Genomic DNA, 21,476 nt, shown 5'->3' on the forward strand with positions numbered 1-21,476 from the left:
GACAAAGGTCTGTCTCTATATGACAATAGTTACACACAAATAATAGAAAAATTAAAAAACGCCAAGTTGGTTGTAAAGCTTTTATTCGACATTTTTGTCATAAAGCCAACAATTTAAAAATACATTCGTATACATGATTTCTTAAAAGCAAATATCAGTTTAAAAAAATAACAGAAAAAGAATACAATATATACATAGGTCGAGTCCCAGACAACATCACAATCTATTTACAATTTGCATGAGGATACGTTGTTTTTTTTTATAGTTTAACATACAATTTATAATAATCTTCCAGTTAGAATTGATTACAAGACCGAGTATTAAAAGGAATTATAAACACAATATAAATAGATAAAAATGCCAGTATAAAAGATTAATATACTATATTTTTAGTCCATATTTCTTCCTAATCAAGCAGACACTATAAAGATACCTACTGACTCCAAAGGTTATCAGCTGAGAAGTTGAGGATCTGAGTAGTCTTTCAGCCTCACTAAACGATCTTATGCCCAGTTTTTTACAAAGAGGCTTAATCCATTTCATACGTTGTATTTTGTAAAGAGGACAAAAGAAGAGAATGTGGGCCTCATCTTCTTTTTGCATCAATTCACACAACTTACAATATGAGTCAGTCCCCTTAAAGTTACCCCACCGACTGGTATTTGCATTTATCTGTAAAACTCCATATCTGTATTGGAGATATACGGTTTTAGCCAATGGTGGTTCAACTTCATCCATGAATTGTTCGAATATGGGAGTATCCTTAAATTGCAGAAACTTTTGTGTCAACGAGCCAGTGGCAAGTTCATATACTCTGCTGGTCATGTAGTACCAATAAGCAATTTTTACCTGTTCTTTGGAGTTAGTTTGCAAAGCAGTTGGATTTTTCCAAAAGTGTTAGAGACCAATTTTTGTAAGCCAAGAGGATATATGTCTTAACCAATTGATTGAGTTGAACGTGTCCAATTCCCTAATTTCCAATAAACCAGCTCTGTAGTCAGCGAGTTCAGGGGTAGACCACAATCTCACCCAATAGAGTAGTGGCCTCAACCAACATAAAAGATCTGTACGTTTTAGGTTGATGTCTAGGTAAACAGGCACCAAAGGCGTTCTTTGTGGTAGTCTTAATAGGCGCCTAAAGAACGCGTTCTCGTCAGTATCAAATATCTTATTTGAGTAAGGCCCCCAAATCTCTGCCCCATACAGGGCTGCAGATTGTGCTTTTGCTTTAAACACTTCAATCGCAGGTGTTATTGCTTTTGAAGTACTCCCTCCATGGATTTTTAAAATTGGTAGAGAGTTGTGTTTAAGTGTCAGCCTACATTTTTCTAGTTGTTTTTTCCAAGATAATTTATGATCAAGCCTGATACCAAGATAATCAAAAAATTCCACATACTCTAGCTTAGTATTATTTAATGCCAAATTCTTCTTAAATGTTTTTGATGGATTAATGGCCATATACTTAGTTTTGAGAGAGTTGATTTTCTAACCCCTTTAACACACAATAACTATTGAAGTGATTTATTAAGTTTTGTAATCCCTTAGGTGTTTGTGATATTAAAATGGTGTCATCCGCAAATAACAGTGCTGTAATTGCCTCATTACATAATTTCGGGGAATCGTGGTTGCATTGTGCCAAATAGGGGGGAATATCATTTACAAATAAAGAGAAAAGGGTCGGGGCCAGCACACACCCTTGTCGTACCCCCCTTTTGACCGGTATTGCTTGAGTGAGTTCGCCATTTCTTCCCCACCTTACTTTTGCAAAATTATCAGTGTGGAGTTTTATGAGGTTAGACAGCAATTCAACCGGGACGCCCATTTTCCTTAGGGTATCCCATAATAGGGAACGGGGGACAAGGTCAAACGCTGAGCGTAAATCCATGAAAGCAACATATAGACTACATTTCTTAATTTGAACGTATTTCCAGCAAATACACATGAACCTGTACACTTGGTCCACGGTGCTTGTCTTGATTCTAAAACCTGCTTGATATTTTGAAAGGATTTTGGCTTCCTCTATCCAATCTAAAAGTCTGTTTAAAATGTGCCTGGCGAAATTTTTTTGTAAAATATCAATTAAACTTATCGGTCTGTAGTTACCTGGATTGTAGCGGTCCCCTTTATTGTATATGGTAACTATTTCCGCACCCTTCCATGTCTCAGGGATCGGAGTTACCAGAAAAATAGAGTTGCACAAGAAATTTATATAGGGGCACCATACTTCAGTGTTATGAGCGAATAGGTCCCCTGGTAATTTGTCTGGGCCTGAGGCTTTGCCCGCCTTAATTGCCTTTATAGCGTTCAAGGTCTCTTCAATGCTAAATTTAAGAGGGCTACTACACGAAGAAGGAGGTTCTTGATTATTTTGGTCTGGGGACCCCCCTGCCAAGTCATATAGTTTAACAAAGTGATCATACCAAGTTTTTTCATCCAGGAAAAAATCCCTATTGGAGCTTCCCATTTTGTTATTTTTTGTTATTAAGCTCCAGAAGGTACTTTGATCATGCTTCCTAGCAGCATTTAGAAGATCTTCCCAGATCGAGTCATCCCATTCCTTTTTAGCGCTAGAGAGAAGTCTTTTATAATCATATCTACACTCTCTTACCCTTTCCTGATCTTTAGATTTCACAGCATTAATTAAATTACTTTTTGCTAGACGACACTGCTTATTATACCATGGTGTCTCTAGTTCCAGTTGCCTTCTTGTACTACCTTTCTTATTACAACATGTTTTGCTCAGGAGGGGAGTTAATGCCTCAACTAAATGGTAGTGCATTTTAAGGACTTCATAAGAACCCAGACTCAAATTATCATATAAAGGAATGATGTCCGAGAAGGTATTATAAATACCCATGAGTGTATCTTTTTTTGCTAATATATGTGGCCACTTTACAGCTCTTCTGTTGTTAGATACCTCAACCTCTCCCACCTCTCTGATAGATTCAGTTGCACCATCAGGTATTAAAAATGGATAAGAAGGTAGCCCCAATTGCAAAGGGAAATGGTCACTTTCTGGTCTTTCCACGACCTTAAAGGCTAACAACAGATGCCACAAGTTTGTTGTAATCAGAATAAAATCAATTAATGATTTACAGGTCCCCTTACTGTACATATAATTTGCAGGTTTATCAGGGTCTAGCCGACCGTTACATGCCCTTAAATCATTTGATATAGTCAATTCGAAGATCTGCATAGCTGCCACCGTGCTTTTGGCTAGTTTGAGGCTATCTAGGGAAGGGATGTTATTAGCCCTATCTTCATTTTCCATTAAGTTTTCAAGCCCCTGCACAGGCTCGAATTGGCAGTTAAGATCCCCACCTATAATAATTTTGGAGTTTGCCTCTAGTTTGCACAAATACGAGCTCAATTGTTCTACAAGCATTGATTCCTTATTTTTGGGGTTAGGTCTATTATAGATATTTATCAAGTAAATATCCCCCATATTATTTGTAGTCATTTTTACTCCAAGCAAATCATTAGAATCAAGGAACAAGGGTGAGACAACAACATTCAGGGATATTCTTATCCAGATCAATAAACCCCCTGAGGGTCTACCTCTTACAGATGCAATTGCCCCACAATGAAATGTTTTGTAACCAAGTCTGTGAACCGCATTGATTGCCCATGTTTCCTGTAAGAGTATTATATCATGCTCCTCCAGGAAAGAGCTCCAATTCCTGTCGCAAAGGTTCCTAGTCAATCCTGCAATGTTCCATGACAAGATTTTTATATCTTGTTTTAATGTGCATTGTGCCAAGTCACTGGGGGGCATGTTACATACGTTTGTTGTTTCCCCCTCATTTGGGCCATCTGAAAACTCACCACCAGGTACCATTTCTTGAAGCTCGTCATGTACCAATAATGTCGTGTTTTGATCCTGTGCAGTGCAAGTATCATCTAAATCCCTCTCTTGATGGTCTCTGAGAGCACTTTCAGGCAACATTTCGATCTGTGTAATTTTTAATAGGTCAGTCACAGGCAGCATTTCGCTAGTTCCTAGACTTAGTCTTGCACACGGATCCTCTGAATGGTCACTGAACTTGGGGGAGGGGATTCCACAGTTTGTGCACTCTCCTTCTTGTCATTGCCCCCACCATGACCAATTTTTGTCCGTATCCGTGTTCAGTGGGTACATTCTGCTAACAGGAGTTGCGGGATCAAGAAACGAATACCTGTTGTTCATCGACCCTGACCAAGGTGAATCTCTATTGTCATGTATACGTTGATTTGGGTAGAAATAACTAAGATCACAAGTTCCAATTCCTAGTTGGCCTCTCCGTTGATTCTGGCTGTACACAAGATGTGCTACTGAAGGATCTTTAAAATTAACCAATTTGCAGTCCCCTATTATATCTTTTGGTCTGATTCCCAACCAGCTAACTCTTCGAACTTGTATAACCTGGCAGTTGGTAGTGTGTGGCAGAGGTCTATTTTCCCTCAGCCAATACAGTGTCTTATTTTTCAATTCGTCGTAAGACTCCCTTTTGTTGGATTTTAGAGGGGGGACGCCAGTGAGCACTACCACATACGGTTGACACCCCGGAGGAAGATCTGCATTTGGAACTTTTTTAGGCACTAATTTGCCTATGTTTCGGTCAATAAGTAAATCATTATTATTGGGGCCATTTTTGGTTGTACAAACAGGGGCAACTATCCCATCAACAGGCTTTGATGGCACCAAGGTTTGAGAAATGGTTGTAATAGGTGCCAATTTTCCTTTACGTGGCGCCGGTTTTGGTGGAACAACCAATTGTGTGCCTCCATTAATTGGTTGCGCCTTAGATGGTACTACTTGGGGTCCTCTTGATACAACATTGACCCTATTCTGATCTGTCGCCTTTTCTTTGCTAGATGGTTGTGTTTGTTGTAATGGTTTAGAAACCACTGGGCTGAGTTCTCCCCTTATAGTATCAGCTCCAATCTTAGAGTGAAGTTTTGCCAATGTTTTTAAGGCAAAGAAGTTGTCCAATGAGCTTTGCTCAAATTTGTCCAAGCGTTCCAAGAGCCCTTTCAGTCTTTCAGTTACAGGTAGTAACAGGGTTGTCATGAGCAGTTGGATTTGTTCGATCAAAGGAATAGCTACAGGTGGGTCTTTTGGGCAATTTGCCAGATCGTTGCCCTGCGTTTGACGGGCTAAACCGATTACAAGATCACCCTCTTCTTTCTCGCTTGCTTCTATCTCTGTAAGCATAGACTCCGGCTCTGGGGATTTACAATTAAAGCCCCTGTACATATAGTTCCTTCGTATTCTCTTAAGGGCCTTCAGTCTATAAGCTTTTCGAGGAGTGACCAGTCTCTTCCTTTTTCCTGTACCACAATTTGCCTTAGGCAGGGGGGATAATGGTGCTTGTCCCGCTGGGGCCTCATGTATCAATATTACTGGCAAGGACGATTGGTCAGTTACTGAGGTGGCTGGTCGGTTTGTTGTGTTAACCTCATCTGGAGCTCTGCATGTTGTCGTCAAGCCAGAAATTATTTCAGATAGACCATTATCAATTTTCGGATCGATCACACAAGGCTGCATATGGCTGGAAGTTACAGAAATCAAAGGTTCTGCCATATTAGTGTTCGTTGGAGATTTGGCCTGTGCTAGTGATCCTAGAGAAGAACGCTTATTAGCGAGGTATTCCCGTGATAATCTACGTTCTGCCATAATGATTTCTTTTTCAACAACAGAAACAGCGCGAGTTATAAAATTGTCCATGGTGCCTATCATGGAGTTTCCTCCTCGCCTTGAACATCTGCCTGAGCGAGTAGCCATTGGAGAATAGGCAGACATATGGGACTTGCAAAATAATTGATAAATATCGATGCTGGGAACCCAATAAAATGATAACTTATATTACCATACAGTATTTTTTAGGGGGGGTGGCCCGTCCCGGCCCCTGCTGGCCCCGGACGGCCACAGACGGCCCGCCCTTTGCCCGGGCTTAGCCCCGGGCGCTCCCGCGCGTGACTCGCGTGGCGAGAGGTGTTCCTCTCTTTTGTGGCGCCTCTGGGCGCAGAGGTGGCGTCAGGGACGCGACTCAACCGCTGGGACACCTGGGAGGTGTAGTTTACTGGCCCCCGGTGGCTGTAGGCAGAGTTGTGTGGTTGCGCATCGACCGTTCCCCTCACGGCGTTTCCCTGGTGTGGCAGGAAGATTCTGCAGCCGTTCCCCTCACGGCAGGTAAGAAAATGCTTTCCCGTGTTTTAGCTTATATTTTGAATGCGTTTGATGTATATTTTGTTGTATAAGTAAGGTTTATGTTTTTTAATATGTTTTACATTTTTAGCAGTTATCAATTTTATTTTAGTTTAATTTTGTGCTTTTAGTTCCATAGCGGGTTGAGGGTGTGTAGGGGAATAGGGTGAGGAGTAATTTAATTATAATAAATAAATGATTATTTTTTATCTAATAATATTTGTTTAGTTGAAATTTTATACTGTTAATTGTGGGAAGTAATTTATTTGTCATTAATTATTAATTGGTATTTAATTATGGTAATCGTGTAATTTCTTTAAGTGCGGCTTGTTGGGGTTTATAGGGGTAAAGGGTGGGAAGTAATTTATTTTTGATTAATTAATAATTATTAGTTAATTAATAATTCATTAAATGAAAGTTAAATATGGAAATTGTGTAATCAATTTTAAGTGTGGGTTGTGGGGTTTATAGGGGTAAAGTGTGGGAAGTTCAAAATTGTTTGAGTTTTAATTTATTTTTCAACTAAAATTATTTTGTGTTATGCTACGTTATTTATGCTTATAGGGCGCTCTGTTACCCTAGGGTGTCCTGGTGCTTTTAATTAGTAATTAATTATGTAAATTATGGAAGAACATTATTTTTTTATTTAGATCTGGGTTGTGAATCGTGGTATTATAGGGTATGGAAAAAAGTTAATTTATGTAATAATGAATGTTTTTGTTTCTATCTAAATAATTTCTAATTAAAAATATTTAATTGTTTGAACATTATTTTTATTATATTTAATATAATAGGTACTTGTTATGTGTTTAACATTATAATATATATTTGTAAATAATAAGTATTTTTTTCCTTTAATATTAACATATTTATATGTTTTTTATTTATTTTGTTTTTTAAATATTATCATTGTTGATATTTTGTTTGTTGTTCATTTTGAACTGACTGGAGTGAGAATATTAATTGTTACCCCTCTGCAATTCAACACTTTCCCTACTGTTGCACTCATTGGAGTGGAAATAGTAAATGTTATCCCGCCACTATCCAACTCTTTCCCACCTGTTGCACTCACTGGAGTGAGAATAGTAACCCTGGGCAAAGTACTACACTACATTTGCGTAGTTTGCGCTACTTCGCACTACGCGAATTGCACGTAGCACAGTGCAAACACGCGTGGTGTAGCGGTCATTTTTTGCTTGCTCGCAGTCCTCAACCTCAAGTTGGAAACCGCGAGCGAGCAAAATGACATCCCGGCGATACTTTTTCCTTGTTCACGATAAGCAACATCAAGTTGCCAATCGCGAGCGTGGAAAATAAACCTCCAGGTGAGATTCTCAATGCGGAGAGGTCAGGTTTCTCATTGCGAGTGGTCGCATATGTTCGCTACCGCTCGCGATGAGAAACTAACAGTATGCGTTGAGAACGCTGCCGCTCGAGTAGAAATCTACTTGAGCGGCAGAAAACGACCGCTTGCACTGTGCAATCAGTGCGAACAGCATTTTGCACAGTGCACTACGCAGTTCGATTAGCTACACATAGCTCGTGTAGTGCAAAGTGCACTTCGCGTAGCTACACGTAGCGCTACTACGCAAACTACGCCCAGGGTTAGAGAATAGTAATGTTTACCCCTCCACTATCCAACACTTTGCCTACCGTTGCACTCATTGGAGTGGGAATAGTAATTTTTACCCCTCCGCTATCCAACACTTTCCCGACTGTTACAATTATTGTAGTGGGTATAGTAATTTTTACCCCTCCGCAATCCAACAATTTTGCTACTGATGCACTGACTCGATTGGGAATAATAATTTTTACCCCTCCGCTATCCGACACTTTCCCTACTGTTGCACTGATTGGAGTGGGAATAGTAAATTTTATCTTGCCACTATCCAACAGTCACAAGAAAACAGTAAAACAAATATAAATAATAAGAAAAAGGGACAGGGTATAAACACCCTGACCCCCTCGTCCTGCTCAGGGGGACCCACAAGGACCCCCAGGGACCAAAAATATGTTTTGTTTTTTCTACATATTCGGCTGGGTCGGGTGCGCGAACCCCATCGTAAATGAAAAAAAACTAAGCACAGGCTCCTGCGCTTACATTTTTAAAGCCACCAGGTGGGTTAGGTCCCGTGGGCAATCATCATTATTGTAGAGAGGGCCCCCACAGTCCTGGGGACCGCCACCTCCTCGGGGCTTTTTAAAAAAAATGTGTGGGGGTCCCACCCCCCCATGCTGCCCAGGGGACTGCCACCTCCCCGAGGCAAGTCAGAGGAGAGTAAGGAAGAGAGACAGCAGAGAGAGATAGAGGACCGTGAGGCAGAAACAAAAAATAGGAGGTACAGAGAAGAAGAGCACATTACACATATGAATAATGCATGTATAATGCCCACCAACAAAAAGTTAAATAAGTAGGCATCGCCTCCACCAGTTCGTACAGAAGAGAAGCGGCAAAACCCCTACAAGACCATGCAGCGTGCCCAGCTCACACATCGGGGAAGAAGGAGCTTTTAGAAGTGAAATAGAAGCAACATAGGGTCCTGCAAGCACAACAGCAGAGAGATCGGCAAACTCCTCAAAACCAACCACCACCCAAAAGTAGCATGTACACCCCCTTCGAATCTTAGACATTATTCCTGGAAATTGTCCCATAATGGTCAAGACGTACATGGGATATGTCTGCAGCTATGAAAACTGTAAATATTTTAAGAAATTACACATTGCTGCCTTTTCCACAGTTCCTCCTCCAGCTAGAGAACCCTCCCTATACCTGCTTCCCCGGCTATAGAGGCCAGGCCAACATCTGCTACAAGGGTAATCTCTGTAGTTGCTTCCCGGGTATATAACCCATCCCCATAGCTGTTACCACACCCATAAAGACTGGCCAGTAGACCCTGAACCAACTACAGAGCCTAAGCTCCCGCAACGGATATCGATCTTTCACCCCCATAGATGCACCATCTATATTTACAGTCTGCTCCCTCGTTCTCACTTACTACCCCAGTTACTATTACTCCACAGCTAATGCCCTGGCGAGCTGCTTCCCAATACATACAGCTCACACAAATGCCACCTCAACTAAACTACAACTCTCTAGGGCTGCTATGAGACCATAAGAGCGTTTGAAAAAGCTACGCAAGTTACCACACACCCTTGCTATCCCTGCCAGTTTTTCCACCCTGTTGCCCCTGCTATAGAGGATTGTCACAACTACCATCTGACCTCCTGACTTAAAGACAAGTAGTAGAGCCCGCTTTGACTTCTGTCCCGTGTTCTACTACTGCTGCCTTCCTTCTTCCCACAGCTGATACTCTCACATGTTCACCTCTTAGCCCACGACCACACGTGCTGTGCTTAGTTCACCCTTCTCCCTTCTGTTGCATCCATGGTGTCGCAAGGAGGGCGCAGTAAAAAGTGTTGCAACACTGTTTTTTCGCAGCGATGCAGCACTTTTCATAAATGAGGCCCTATATTTATGCCATACTCTTGCTAAAGTTAGATCTGTTGTTACCCTGGGGTCCCATTGTGGCCCTTTCATTCTTTCTACTGACCAAGATCACTTTAAAAAAGAAGGCTCATTTCAAAGCACAATGTTATAGGTAGGAAATTCAACGTTTGCAAATGTTTCACATATGGAGACTGGCCTTTAGACAACTATATTGTCTACAATGTTTGACAGCGAGGCAACAAATTACCCTGCTGGCTGCAGTGACATTATTGTGCTTCTCTAAGCTCTTGACTAGTGTACCTCTGAATTGCTGTCACTGGGGTACAAAATGAATGCCCGTGGTATTCAGTAGGAACAAAATAGTATCTTAGGTCTTAGGGCCCCAATCGTCAACAAGAGTTTCCACCAAAATTCCTGCCAAGTAACCACCTACTGTCCGAGGGCACAAACAAAAGGTTTCACAGACTACTTATTTTTTAATTTCCTTACCCACAAACAATACAAGCGATCGGACATAGGATCAATTTAGTTATTCATTGCCATTAAATAACTTGCCAGAACCTCTTGGAAGGTGGGCAGTTCATTGGGGTGGGCCTAGTGGGTGCATTTTGGTCCTGGGACTTTACATTTAATCCTTTCACAGTCTTGCCGCTAAAACCTGCTATAGAGAAAGTTACAGTACTAGCTTGAAGCAAGCAGAACTTTCCCAAACTGTCGGACCGTGGGAAAAGCGTACTCTTCTTCTGCTTCTGTCCTTAACCCACCAATATTTGAGCACTGTGACCCAGGCTTTTTAGTGAAAATGAGCGCAAAGAGCACATTTAACCGCATGCGTGCGGCCGCTATTTTCGCGCTGTGCGGCTTTTTGGGAAAAGCCGCGTTACATGACGAGCTGAGCTCGTTATGAGCATGCTAGCGGCGCAACTCATGATGAGCTCAGCTCGTCATGCGCATGGAAGGGGTTAAAAGAAACCCATCAATTTTCAATCTTGTTTGAGTATCATTTTATCACATGCTCGCGGAAAAATAGGGGAGAGGATGTGGTGTTAAGGCCAGAGCGGCAGACACTACATCTGGGGAACCACATTCGAGTCTCGACGTCGGCTGAACATCCTGTGGCTCTGGGCATAAACAATGAATGTGTCCTTGTGTAATGCAACTGGTGCTCATGTACAGCGACCCAATACCTTCGGGTGGAGTTTGCTGCATAGAACACTGCTACAAGAAGTAGGCCAGTTAACCACCCAGGCAGCCACCTTAATTGACTAGTTGCAACTGGAGTCTTCGCTCTTACATTATTACTCTAAAGGTGTGTATAAATATCAAACTCTCAAAAAATCCAGATGTGGTAGATGAAGTCTAATTATTTCTAAAGTCAGAAACTATTTTCTCTTTTTTTACATACAGTGAAATGTATTAACTCTGGGAGGCTAGTACAGGACTGGAACTGTAGTAAACTCCTGTACTAGGGCTGGTCTCCAGTGGTTCTGAGCCACTTCACTGTAGTTGTTTCAAATCATGATGTTCTGCAGAACTAAATGTATTTCTAACCCTCTTTTATGCAGGGCAACTATTAAGTAGCCTCTCCTCCCTCTGACTGACCTGTAAAGCACAAATCGTGGCCAAAAAACATCTGTTCACATCTGTTTCCTTCTGCTGTGTACTCAATTGAGCTGTAAGTAGTTCTAAATTGAGGAGCAGAGAGCATTTGCTAGAGCCACCTGCTCCCTTCAAAGGTCACACACACCTAAGGTGTCCTTTGCCGGTTGGGTTCCATGCCAAGCATCAACAAAATATTTTTGGCGATCAGTTTTTTTTTATGGTGATGAAGGCCCAGCGAAGTTCACTCCTGGTGCATGGAGCGGCGTGCGTGATCCCAGAAAGACTGAGTGGGGGTGGAAAAAGAGTGTGCACGTGCACACCCTGCTGTGAATAGCTTAATCTTTGACAATCAAAAAGGGGACTTTTGGCACCGTCGCTGCAATCTTTTGTGGTGTTTAAATTCATATAGAGAGCCGCGGTTCTTAGGAAATTTCCCTTTTTCAGTGTGACTGCTGTAATTACCTGCATGGAACGCTTTAAAAAAGAGAAACATTCATTAGATGTAGGATAAGTATTGATTAGGTATTCTGCAGCTGCCGGTTGCTGTTCCAGATGAAGAATGAACATTAGATGTCCCATGATAAGCTATTTAACAACTGAAATGTAATTGATAGTACATATAGAATTAAATATAAAAAATCTTGACTTTAAAATTAATTTAAAAGTGTAATTCAATTTTTTTAAACCCTTTACTTACCTCTCTTTAAGTCCGGAATAGCTGCACAATGGATATCGCCAACGTTGCCATGAACTTTTAAATTTGTGACACGTATTTTACCGTCCCCCAGTTAAAAACATTATTTTTTAATATGCCATGTCAATACATTTTTTTGCACTTTTGAGTCAAAAGCACACCTGGCAAACTAGGTCGTTGCACGTGCTGCCACTTAACACCCCTGCCCTATTGCCACAGCCGCAACCACCTCACCGAGCTTGTGACTGCTGGTACCTAGTTGATAAATAGTTGAACATCGATGCCTGGCATGCAACGAGTGGACTAGTAACCTGCATGTCTGTCAGGCTACAGGAGATGGTGTCCGGCCAGGACATATCAAAATAGCTGGACGGAATGCATGTTGCCTCGCTCACTGAGCGTGCATGCCTGGCAGCCATTTTAAAATGGTCATCATCCGTTTGGGTCCCGGTACCTGCAGCCAGGGCTGGCTTTAGCACTGGAGGCGCCCGGTGCAACAATAATTTTTGGTCCCCCCAAGCCCCATGATCACCTCTCACTACCACTCGGCATAAGTGCCCCTCATCTCTCCAATCATAGGTTATTGCTAAACACAGTGCCCCCTCCTATAGGTCGAAAGCGGTACAAAAGGGGGTGGTAATGGATGGAGCATCTGAACCAATCAAACACTCACACCCAGTCAAAAGATCTGGGTTTAATCCATCACCGTTCTTAAGCCCACTCTGCCACCCCAGTTCAGACATGGCTATATGCAAATCAGTCTGACCCTGTGCCTCATGGGAACAGTCCAGCCCGAACTGCCAAGCCATGCCTTCCCTGGACCGGAAACAAGCTTCCGAGGACCGGTTTCTGGCATTCCAGCTGTCTTCAGCCCGGCTTGCTTAAAATCCAGTGGCAAAGTGAGCAAGGTACCACCCTCCTATAGGTCGGCGCACAGTCGCACTGCCCTAATGCCGGCCCTGCCTGCAGCAATAGACTCTGTGATCCAGCAGTGGTGTCCATGCAAAAAGACAGCTGTATTTTGTTTCCTGCCCTCCATAAGGAGACAAGGAATTAACTTCAAGGCAGCTGGAAAGCCTCTCACCAGCAAAGGTCACAGAGTTATTATAGGTGTTCAGTTTCCTTTCCCAGCTGGCTTCTTCTCACAGGAAGCCAGATTAATTAATGTCTGTGGAGACCGAGAGGTGGTGTGTTCCCAGACACATTAATTGGCTTCGCGTGAAGTAAAGTAGCTATGCCTGTCTCTGCAGGACCTATCAGGCTCCAGCTTTCTAACTTGATTACAAATAAAGGATACACCGCCACAGCCAGCTGGATTGTCTCCATTGCGTCCCCTATTATTTAAAAACACCGACATTATGTGCGCGCATTTATAAACCTGATCGTCATAAAAGGCAGAGCTTGGTTAGACCGACAATCCGCGGAGCCCTCTAAACAGGCTCAGACCTGCTTCCGAATCCTAAATACAGGTTATTAAAGTCCATCTGTTCACCTGCGCTGCAGCTGGGAGCACTAATGAGGGGTTTCCTAGCTACCTTAAAACTCTTCATTGTCGCTTGGTGGTTTATAGCAAACACATGTACAAGACTACTCAGAGTAATGGTTCACTGAGGCCCCCCTCAGAGGCCTCCTTTCGTTCTGCTGGACTTTCCTTGAACCACAAATAGTGTCATGCCTTAAAAATACTCCAGTCAAAATTAAAGTAGATTTTTTAAGTTACGCACTAGTCGCACAATTACTGATTCCCACCCATGGGGTCTTATACCAGCTCCTGCTGAAACCAAACTGTCAAGGCCAGGGGCAGATTAGCTCATATTTCACGCAACGCAGCAATGAAAATTGCTGCGTAGCGTGAAAGGGAGGGATCAGAAACGGAAACGCACCATATGTACTCAAATATGGCACCCTTCTGTTCTCTCCTAGTGCTTCCTCACAGTGCACTGCCTAGCGCCAACGCAGGCACCCTTGAGCTATGCTGCATGGGTGCCTGCATTACGTGCATAATTGCTTTTGTGCAGGGATGGATAACTTCCTTTACAAGAAACAATCCTTAGCGGCATATTCCTCTTTCTATGTAAATGTAAAAAATTTAAATTGATACTTGCATAGCGCACTACTCACCCGCAAGGGTCTCAAGGCGCTTGTACGAATACCGCTGTGGAACCCATCCTGGCTTTCCCTGTGAGGTGTCCACTCCTGGGCACCCCCAAGGTGGAGGCCAGGCATCCTTAGCGTTGTGGGGCTGTTGTGGAGATTAAGCAAGCTATTGCCCAGAGTTGCAGAGTGGGACTCCATGATTGGAATAGGCACCGAGGCGAGAATTATCAGGTCCGTGGAATTTTTTAGCCCAAGACCCGCCGAGGTGGGGAATTGAACCCTGGTCCCGGGCTAGACCTCTGCTTCAGGGTCTGCCGCTCTAACCATTGAGCCACACTTCTCCACTATGTGTGATGTGTACTGCATCACACATGGAAAGAAGAAGTAACAAGGAGAAATGAAGATTTACTCCCTGCCCCTGCGACAGTATGACAACCCAGAGCACCCTGCACTTTACTCTTTTCTGTGCACTTTATAAAGAACCGAGGAGAAGATTCTTGGTCGCCTGCTAATGACTATTCATCCATGTACATATGTTGAGGAGTTTAGACACCTGCAATCATTGACAAATTCCCTTATCTGTAGTGCGGTGTTAAATTTCATCAAAACAGCAATAGGTATTAGGAAACGTTATGAATTACAGTAAATGGCTGGGGAGAAGAAATGATTTGTACAGTTTTATGTCAAACAAATGTGAAATGTTATGGCCGATGAGGCATCTATTTTTAATCGTGATTTTTATCTCATTAACCCCTTCGATGCTTGTGACGGAACGGTTCCGTCACGAGCGCCGGTTGGGCTGTGCTTATGACGGAACCGTTCTGTCACGGCCACGCCCATTTCTTAGAACCTTTAGCACAGCGCGAGAATTCGCGCCCCGCTGAAGGTGTTAAGGATTTTTTATCTCTTTTTTGATATCTTAAAAATGCACTATAAAATGTATTATCTGTTTGTTGAACTTTTGTGGTCTTGTGCCGAATAAAGTTAATTTGAATTGAATTGGGTGCCTGCGTTACATGCAAGATTGCTTTTGTGCAGGAAGGGATAACTTCCTGAACAAAAAACAACCCTTAGAGGCATATTCTTCTTTCTATGTGTGATGCGTAATGCATCACACATGGAAAGAAGAAATAACAAGGAGAAACGAAGATATTTCTCATAGTTACATCTCTGTCGGTAAGCACACCATTTTGGCCAACCCTAGTTTTACAAGTCTTTGAAAATCTGGGTTTGCACCAAAAGAGATGGGTGGATGCATGGGAACGCCCATGCTCCACCCATGTAATGCCTACTCAATGCAAAGTACCAGATGGCAATGCTCTGCGCTGAATTGCGTTACTTTGTATTTACTAAACCACTCAGAGACACACAAATCAACTTTGCGTGGCTTAATACATGTCAAAATGTATTTTGCGTCAGTGCTGTGTCACAAAACTTATGCAACCCAACGTAAAATCATAGCAAATCTAGGCCCTAATATGGATGTGTTTGTGTTCTCAGTATGTGTTTGTGTTAGCCATGACCACTCCAGGCTGGTCTTCCATCCTGTTGTCACTCCACTTTCACCATCAACCATCGGTTACGCCCTCTGTTAACATGAATTTATAGTTAACAGAGTCATTAGAGATAGTCTAAAGACATTTTTTTCCCCAATAAAATAAATACAATGCATAAACATAAGCATACTTCCTAGCATTTTGCATTGCCTGCCCTGTACATTATGCCTGTGCCTCTCATCTCACACTCAATACCTAGCATTAGAAGCCTGGTATGGAGCACTGGACAAACAAGTGAAATAGTCATTCATTTCTGGGATAGCTAATTGGATTGATTAGGCAAAACAGAAGGCAGTTAACCCCTTGCACGCTGATGACGAGCTGGGCTCGTCATGAGGTAGCCTCCTCGCACGCTGATGACGAGCCCAGCTCGTCACGTAAAGTACGCTTTTGAAAATCTCAGCGTACGGGCGGAATTCCGCCCGCACGCATGCGGTTAAAGCTTCCTAGGTGCAGCATTTACCTGGAGAGTTGGTGTAGATATTTCTTAATAAATCAAAGGCATTCAGGGCCTAATTCACAAAGGAAAACGTACACTTTTGTTTGTTTACGATTGTTTGCTATTCACAATGGTATTTTACTAGTAGTAGTTTTATCACTGCAACGTCTCTGCACATAAGATAATAGGTCCGTACTACCTTTTAATGTTAAAATACTTTAAAGTCATAGAGATACTACTAGTAAAATAACTTTGTGAATAGCAAACAGTTGTGAATTTACACAAAAGTGTAACTTTACCTTTGTTAATAAGGCCATCAGTGTAGTGAGAAATGAGAACAATTACCCCAAAGTTCATTGGTATCTGAAAGGTTCAGCTACAGCTGTTTTTTCTATACAATTCTTGAACAATAAATGTTCTTTTGATCTGACTATAGATAGCTTTAGGTGTTTAACAAACGCCATGTAACCAAACAACACACCAACAAAAAGACAGAAAGAGACTATGGGCCAGACACCTTCAGCCATTAGGTTATGCAAATGTGTTTACTGTACAATTCTTGAATAATTAATTTTTTTAGGTCTGACTATAGATAGCTTTAGCTGTTTGCCAGATCCCATGTTACCAAACAATGTACACAAAAAATCAAACAGTCTTTTATTCAGACATCTTCAACCATTAGGTTATGTGTTGCAATTTAATTGATCATGTTTGCTCATGTAACCTGCAGTTTTCTTAAGGTATGGCAAAGTCAATAGGTCTGGCTTATAACTGAAAATGTATACAAAGAATATTGCCTTTGATGAACCGTGTGATAGGATAGCTGCTTCAAATCTTAGGTTCATTATTTATAATTTCTGATAAACTGCAAGTTTGGAATTATTCCAGTGCGAAAGCGACTGAAGAGGCTTCAGAGTCACGTCCAATAATGGTAAAGAAAAGGAAGAAGCTTTATTAATACTGATTAAAATGAAAAGCACATGATCCTCTTGTTAGATTATTCTAACACACATCCTCCTAAAGACTCTGTAACTTATTCATCAAAACATGCAACCAGTCTGTATTCGTCACACACTAGTAAAAATAATGAATGTATTCTAAGGGATGAGCCACATGTGACAGTTGAATGCTGCCTAAACATGCAAGAGCTGCCAAGATTCAAACCTTGAAGAGGAGGGCGATCGCCAAGCATGTGTAGGGATCTTTGCAGGTGAGTCTGTTTTGTGTAACATTCTTTTACATTGCAACACTTGTGACATTTGCTGTACATTTTTGAAACAGGTCTCATTTACTTTTGCTTTTCTAATGTAACGTGCTCTCCATAGTATGACCCATTGTCAAGTAGCACCAAGTCCACACGACCTTCCATAACAAAACTTCTTGGTTAGTTTGAATATTGGTTCTGTTCACTTGTTTCAAAGGCATCTTTTAGAAGAGGCCTTCTGCTTTTCACCACTGCACTGGTATCGGTTCCTACATCCTGCAGCTTCTTCCTCTTGTGTTTTCCCTTCCAGTCACCACCCTTCTGAGGTGTTCATAGTTCCTTAACTGAAATAAAAAGAAACCATTATAAATTATTTTCTTCAATGGAACAACCTGGTCCATCCGTGGCACCACATGCACTCATTAGGTGTTGAGGCTTAAGAACTTTTATTTCTAAATCGAAACAAGCTCTACAAAGTCTTGAAAATACCATATTGACTAATGCTATATTTTGTTGACAAATGTCTCCTAAATGCCAGCACTAACATGTGTTCTCTCATATATTATAAAGCTTCGACAAATGTTGAGTTGCTGGAAACCAGTGCTCGAGAGATCCAATACGCTGAGATCAATTTGAGTACTCCGGACGTACTTGAGCAGGTGAGGCCTGGGTAATCTGACCACTTTCAACCTGCTGTCTCAGTGGACCAATACTTGAAATACTTGTATAATGCACATTTGATACTTGTGTGGTCATTGGCAATATGTCTTCTGTTGAGGAGGTGCATGGTGTAACTCAAAGGTGAATAGTTGGGGCTGAAGGAAGGTTAAGAAGGTGATTGGTATAAGTTTAATTTATTTTTAAAGAGTAGCTTATATTTTAAAGAGTAGCTTATGGATAATTAAAATCCCAATTTTCCCAGCCCAAACATGTACTCATACAAAGGCAACCCTTGACCCCACCAGGTAGGTCGCTCCCCCTCTGCACAGCACCGCCTGTGTCTCCCTGCCCCAGCTGCCGCTGCTGAGGAACTTTGAGGCCCTCCACCACCCGCAGGCTACCACCTTTGCCTCATCGCTCGTGGTCAGTGGTAGGCCGTAGGTAGGTTTGTTCATCCTCCACTTTATTGCTTTTATTGTATTGCCTGTATTTTCATTGTTGTGTCTGTGACTACTGTTGTCTGTCTTCCCCCGTGCCCCTTTTTAGGTCTCGCCTGGTGACGCAGCACGAAAGCGCTGTTGCCAGTGAGATCTATTGTTACTGACTTGCCTCCCAAGGGACACAGATGGGCACACGCAGGCCGGATTGGAAATGTGAACGCGCCGCACACTGCTATCTGCCGCTCTCCCAAAACTTCAGCTCCCGCGCTTCCTCTTTGGCACCGGGGCTCCCTTTTCACCACGGGAGCCCCGGAAGGGGACAGGCGCTGCCTACACCGGCTGCACGCGCCACCACTGGGCACGAGCGGCAGGGCACGTGAATGTTACATGTACCCCACATGCGCGGGCAGCCCTCGCCCTCCTAGGTCTCCTCCCCGGCCCGGATGTGGAGCTGCTTTCTGTTTTGCTGTTCCCCTGCCTCCCGAGCCTGAGCCGCAGCTGCATAGTGTCTTGCTTCGCATCGCTGGGACTGCGGCTGGATTTCCTAGTCCCTCTCCCCACAGCAACAATGGGGTAGGTTTCCTTAAGAACTTGTTAACAGGGTTCATTCCTAGATCCTCCATCTTGCGGTCTCTTCTTCTTCTCAAATTTACTCCTTCCTCCGGTCAGCGCCTTGTGCATTCCAGTCTGACCATTGCCTCAATCGATCTCCCACTTGAACTCCTGCACCCCGCTTTACTCGTATGGTCACGATTATGCTCCCCTTCTCCCCCCTACCCGTCCCTTCCCATTTCTAATCCGACCCGATGCAGAAAACGGTCCGGCTCTGGCTGTTCTATTTGACACTTTCCCGTTTGTTTTCTACTCGCTTACCCTAACTGTGTTGGGTTCCCCTGATGTTCGATCCTCCATGACCATTTGCCTAGTTCTGTTCTATATTCCAACTTCCCTCTATGCCCACTCTACGCACCATTGCACTTGTTTTCTATCATATTTTAGGCTCTTGTAATGAATGTAACTCAGCTTTTCTCCATGCCAAGATTCGTTCTTGTAACTGACGTAACTATGGGAAAATGTAACTGATTTAACTATGTAAAAATGCTTACCGTACGTAAAGCGCTCTGATACCTCCGGGTCTAGCCAGCGCTATATAAAACTGCTTACATAAAAACATTAAATAAATAATACTTGCGGCGGCATAAGGGACTTCGTCTCCTCACTGCATGTATACACTCCTCATGACGTTGGTTTACCTGATGACACAGCACTACATTAAAGTTTGAGTTTGGCCTTGCGCTCCAGTGGACATGTTAAAAACACTATATTTTGAGGCGGACATAAGGGTGAATAAACCGACGTGAACCTCCTGATGCACATCCTCGTAGATATCCATATGGATTCCTTCAAAGGATTCTCACACAAGCAAAAGCCATCCTTGATAATAAGGACAGGACCAGAGAAGCTGACAAAACTAAAGGAGATTATGAACTAAAGTAACAAAAAGAAGTGTGGCGCCTTGTAATGGGATCAACTTGGTGTGCAGAAGGCCTGATAACAACTGAGGGTGTTTTTATACTGAAAATTTACAGTGTGTTTCGGCTGTGCTGTCCAGACAAATGTTCTTGCAGTTCACCGGATGTGCAGTGCTGGTATCACATTTACAAGATCCTGGGCTTGATGGTCCATGAGACAAGTTAAGTTCACATCCATGCCCAGAGGTCATGGGAAGCAGGGTGCAGAGCTGTCTGTGGGAGATGCTATCCCTATGTGGAATTTCTAAAATAACGTGGGGGTGGTTCATTGAGCTGATGTGAAATAATTATTGTGGTCTCAGGCTGAAGAGTTAATTTGGATCATTAAAGCTCCAAGGTTACACAGATATATTTTTATTTCCTTTTACTTCTCTTCCTCCTCTGAACGCTGATTTATGGAGACTATGCAAAGTAGTGCATACAGTTGGAAAATAATTGAGGGAAGGTAAAAAATATTATTGTAACTCACAGAATATAAATCTTTTTCGCAGTTTGTGCCAAGTGCAGCGTCATATTGATTGTAACGTCCCTTTTTCGTATGTGGCTATCCAGGCTATCCAGTGTTTCAGTTAAACACTTTTGAATGTTTATAAAGCTGAAAAAGACAATAAAAAGAGCCAAACTTTTATAAAAGTCTTTTGTTTGTGGCTTTTTTGTACCTGGCTTGGCTTCAGGTGTAAAAAAAGTCTATTAAATGTGTATGTATTCTTTTTACTGGCAAACTTGGCTCTAGCTTTTAAGTCACATTCTTTGGTTATTTAACTGTATTACCGACCCAGAAAGCGCTAGAAAGCGTGGAGGAGTGTGGCTCAATGGTTAGAGCGGCAGACCCTGATGCAGAGTTCTGGCCAGGGACCAGGTTTCGATTCCCGCCTCGGCGGGGTCTCGGGCTCAATTTCCTCAGACCTGTTAATTCTCGCCTCGGTGCCTATTCTAATCACGGGCCCCACGCTGCAACTCTGGGCAATAGCTTGCTTAGCCTCCACACCGGCCCCAACAGGATGCCTGGCTTCACCCCGGGGGTGCCCAGGAGTGGACACTTCACAGGGAAAGCCAGGAGGGGTTCCACAGCGGTATGAGTATCAGCGCCAGGAAGCCGCATAGGTGACACCGCAAGGTGACCATCTGGTGACAGTGCGCTCTATAAGTACCATGACATTTACATTTACATTTACTTTGTGCTCTATGCTTGAATTATCTTTACTAAAAATAACAATAACATGGATTATTTATAAAACATAACAAGCATTTACAATGCAATAGGTCTCGCATTACTGAATGTTTGAACTATTGGTGTTGCATTATTATTAGCAATGCCAATAGCTCAAACTTTAATAATGCAAGACCTATTGCATTGCAAATGCTTGTTCTTCCCTCTGTTCCCCTCGCTGTCCCCGTGCTCTCTCTGCCCGGTCTTTCCTTCTGTACCCCTCGCTGCCCCCATGTCTCTGCCGGGTTTTCCCTTCTGTTCCCCTCGCTGCCCGTCTGATTTCTGTGCCACTCATTCTTCCCTTGTTTTTGTGCCCCTTTTGCCTTCTGTTCCACTCATTTTTTGTGTCCTTCTGCCCTCTGTTCCACTCGTTTTTTGTGCCCTCTGTACCACTCGCTTTCCCCTCG

General features: G+C 42.8%; 1 protein-coding gene across 3 annotated transcripts in view; it reads left to right on the plus strand.

Annotated features, from left to right (window-relative positions):
- The window catches only part of LOC144799345 (SLAM family member 9-like), a 465,872-nt gene that overhangs the window by 302,804 nt on the left and 141,592 nt on the right, over positions 1-21,476 (plus strand). The window contains exon 5 of one of the 3 annotated variants that reach the window (XM_078670603.1): positions 17,798-17,886. The exons of the other annotated variants lie outside the window; for them this stretch is intronic. Within the exon in view, the coding sequence (XP_078526729.1) occupies positions 17,798-17,886 (89 nt within the window). The remainder of the gene's footprint in view (positions 1-17,797; positions 17,887-21,476) is intronic. 3 annotated transcript variants of the gene reach the window in all.

Source organism: Lissotriton helveticus, chromosome 12 (genome assembly GCF_964261635.1).
Source record: "Lissotriton helveticus chromosome 12, aLisHel1.1, whole genome shotgun sequence".
NCBI classification, from domain to species: Eukaryota; Metazoa; Chordata; class Amphibia; order Caudata; family Salamandridae; genus Lissotriton; species Lissotriton helveticus.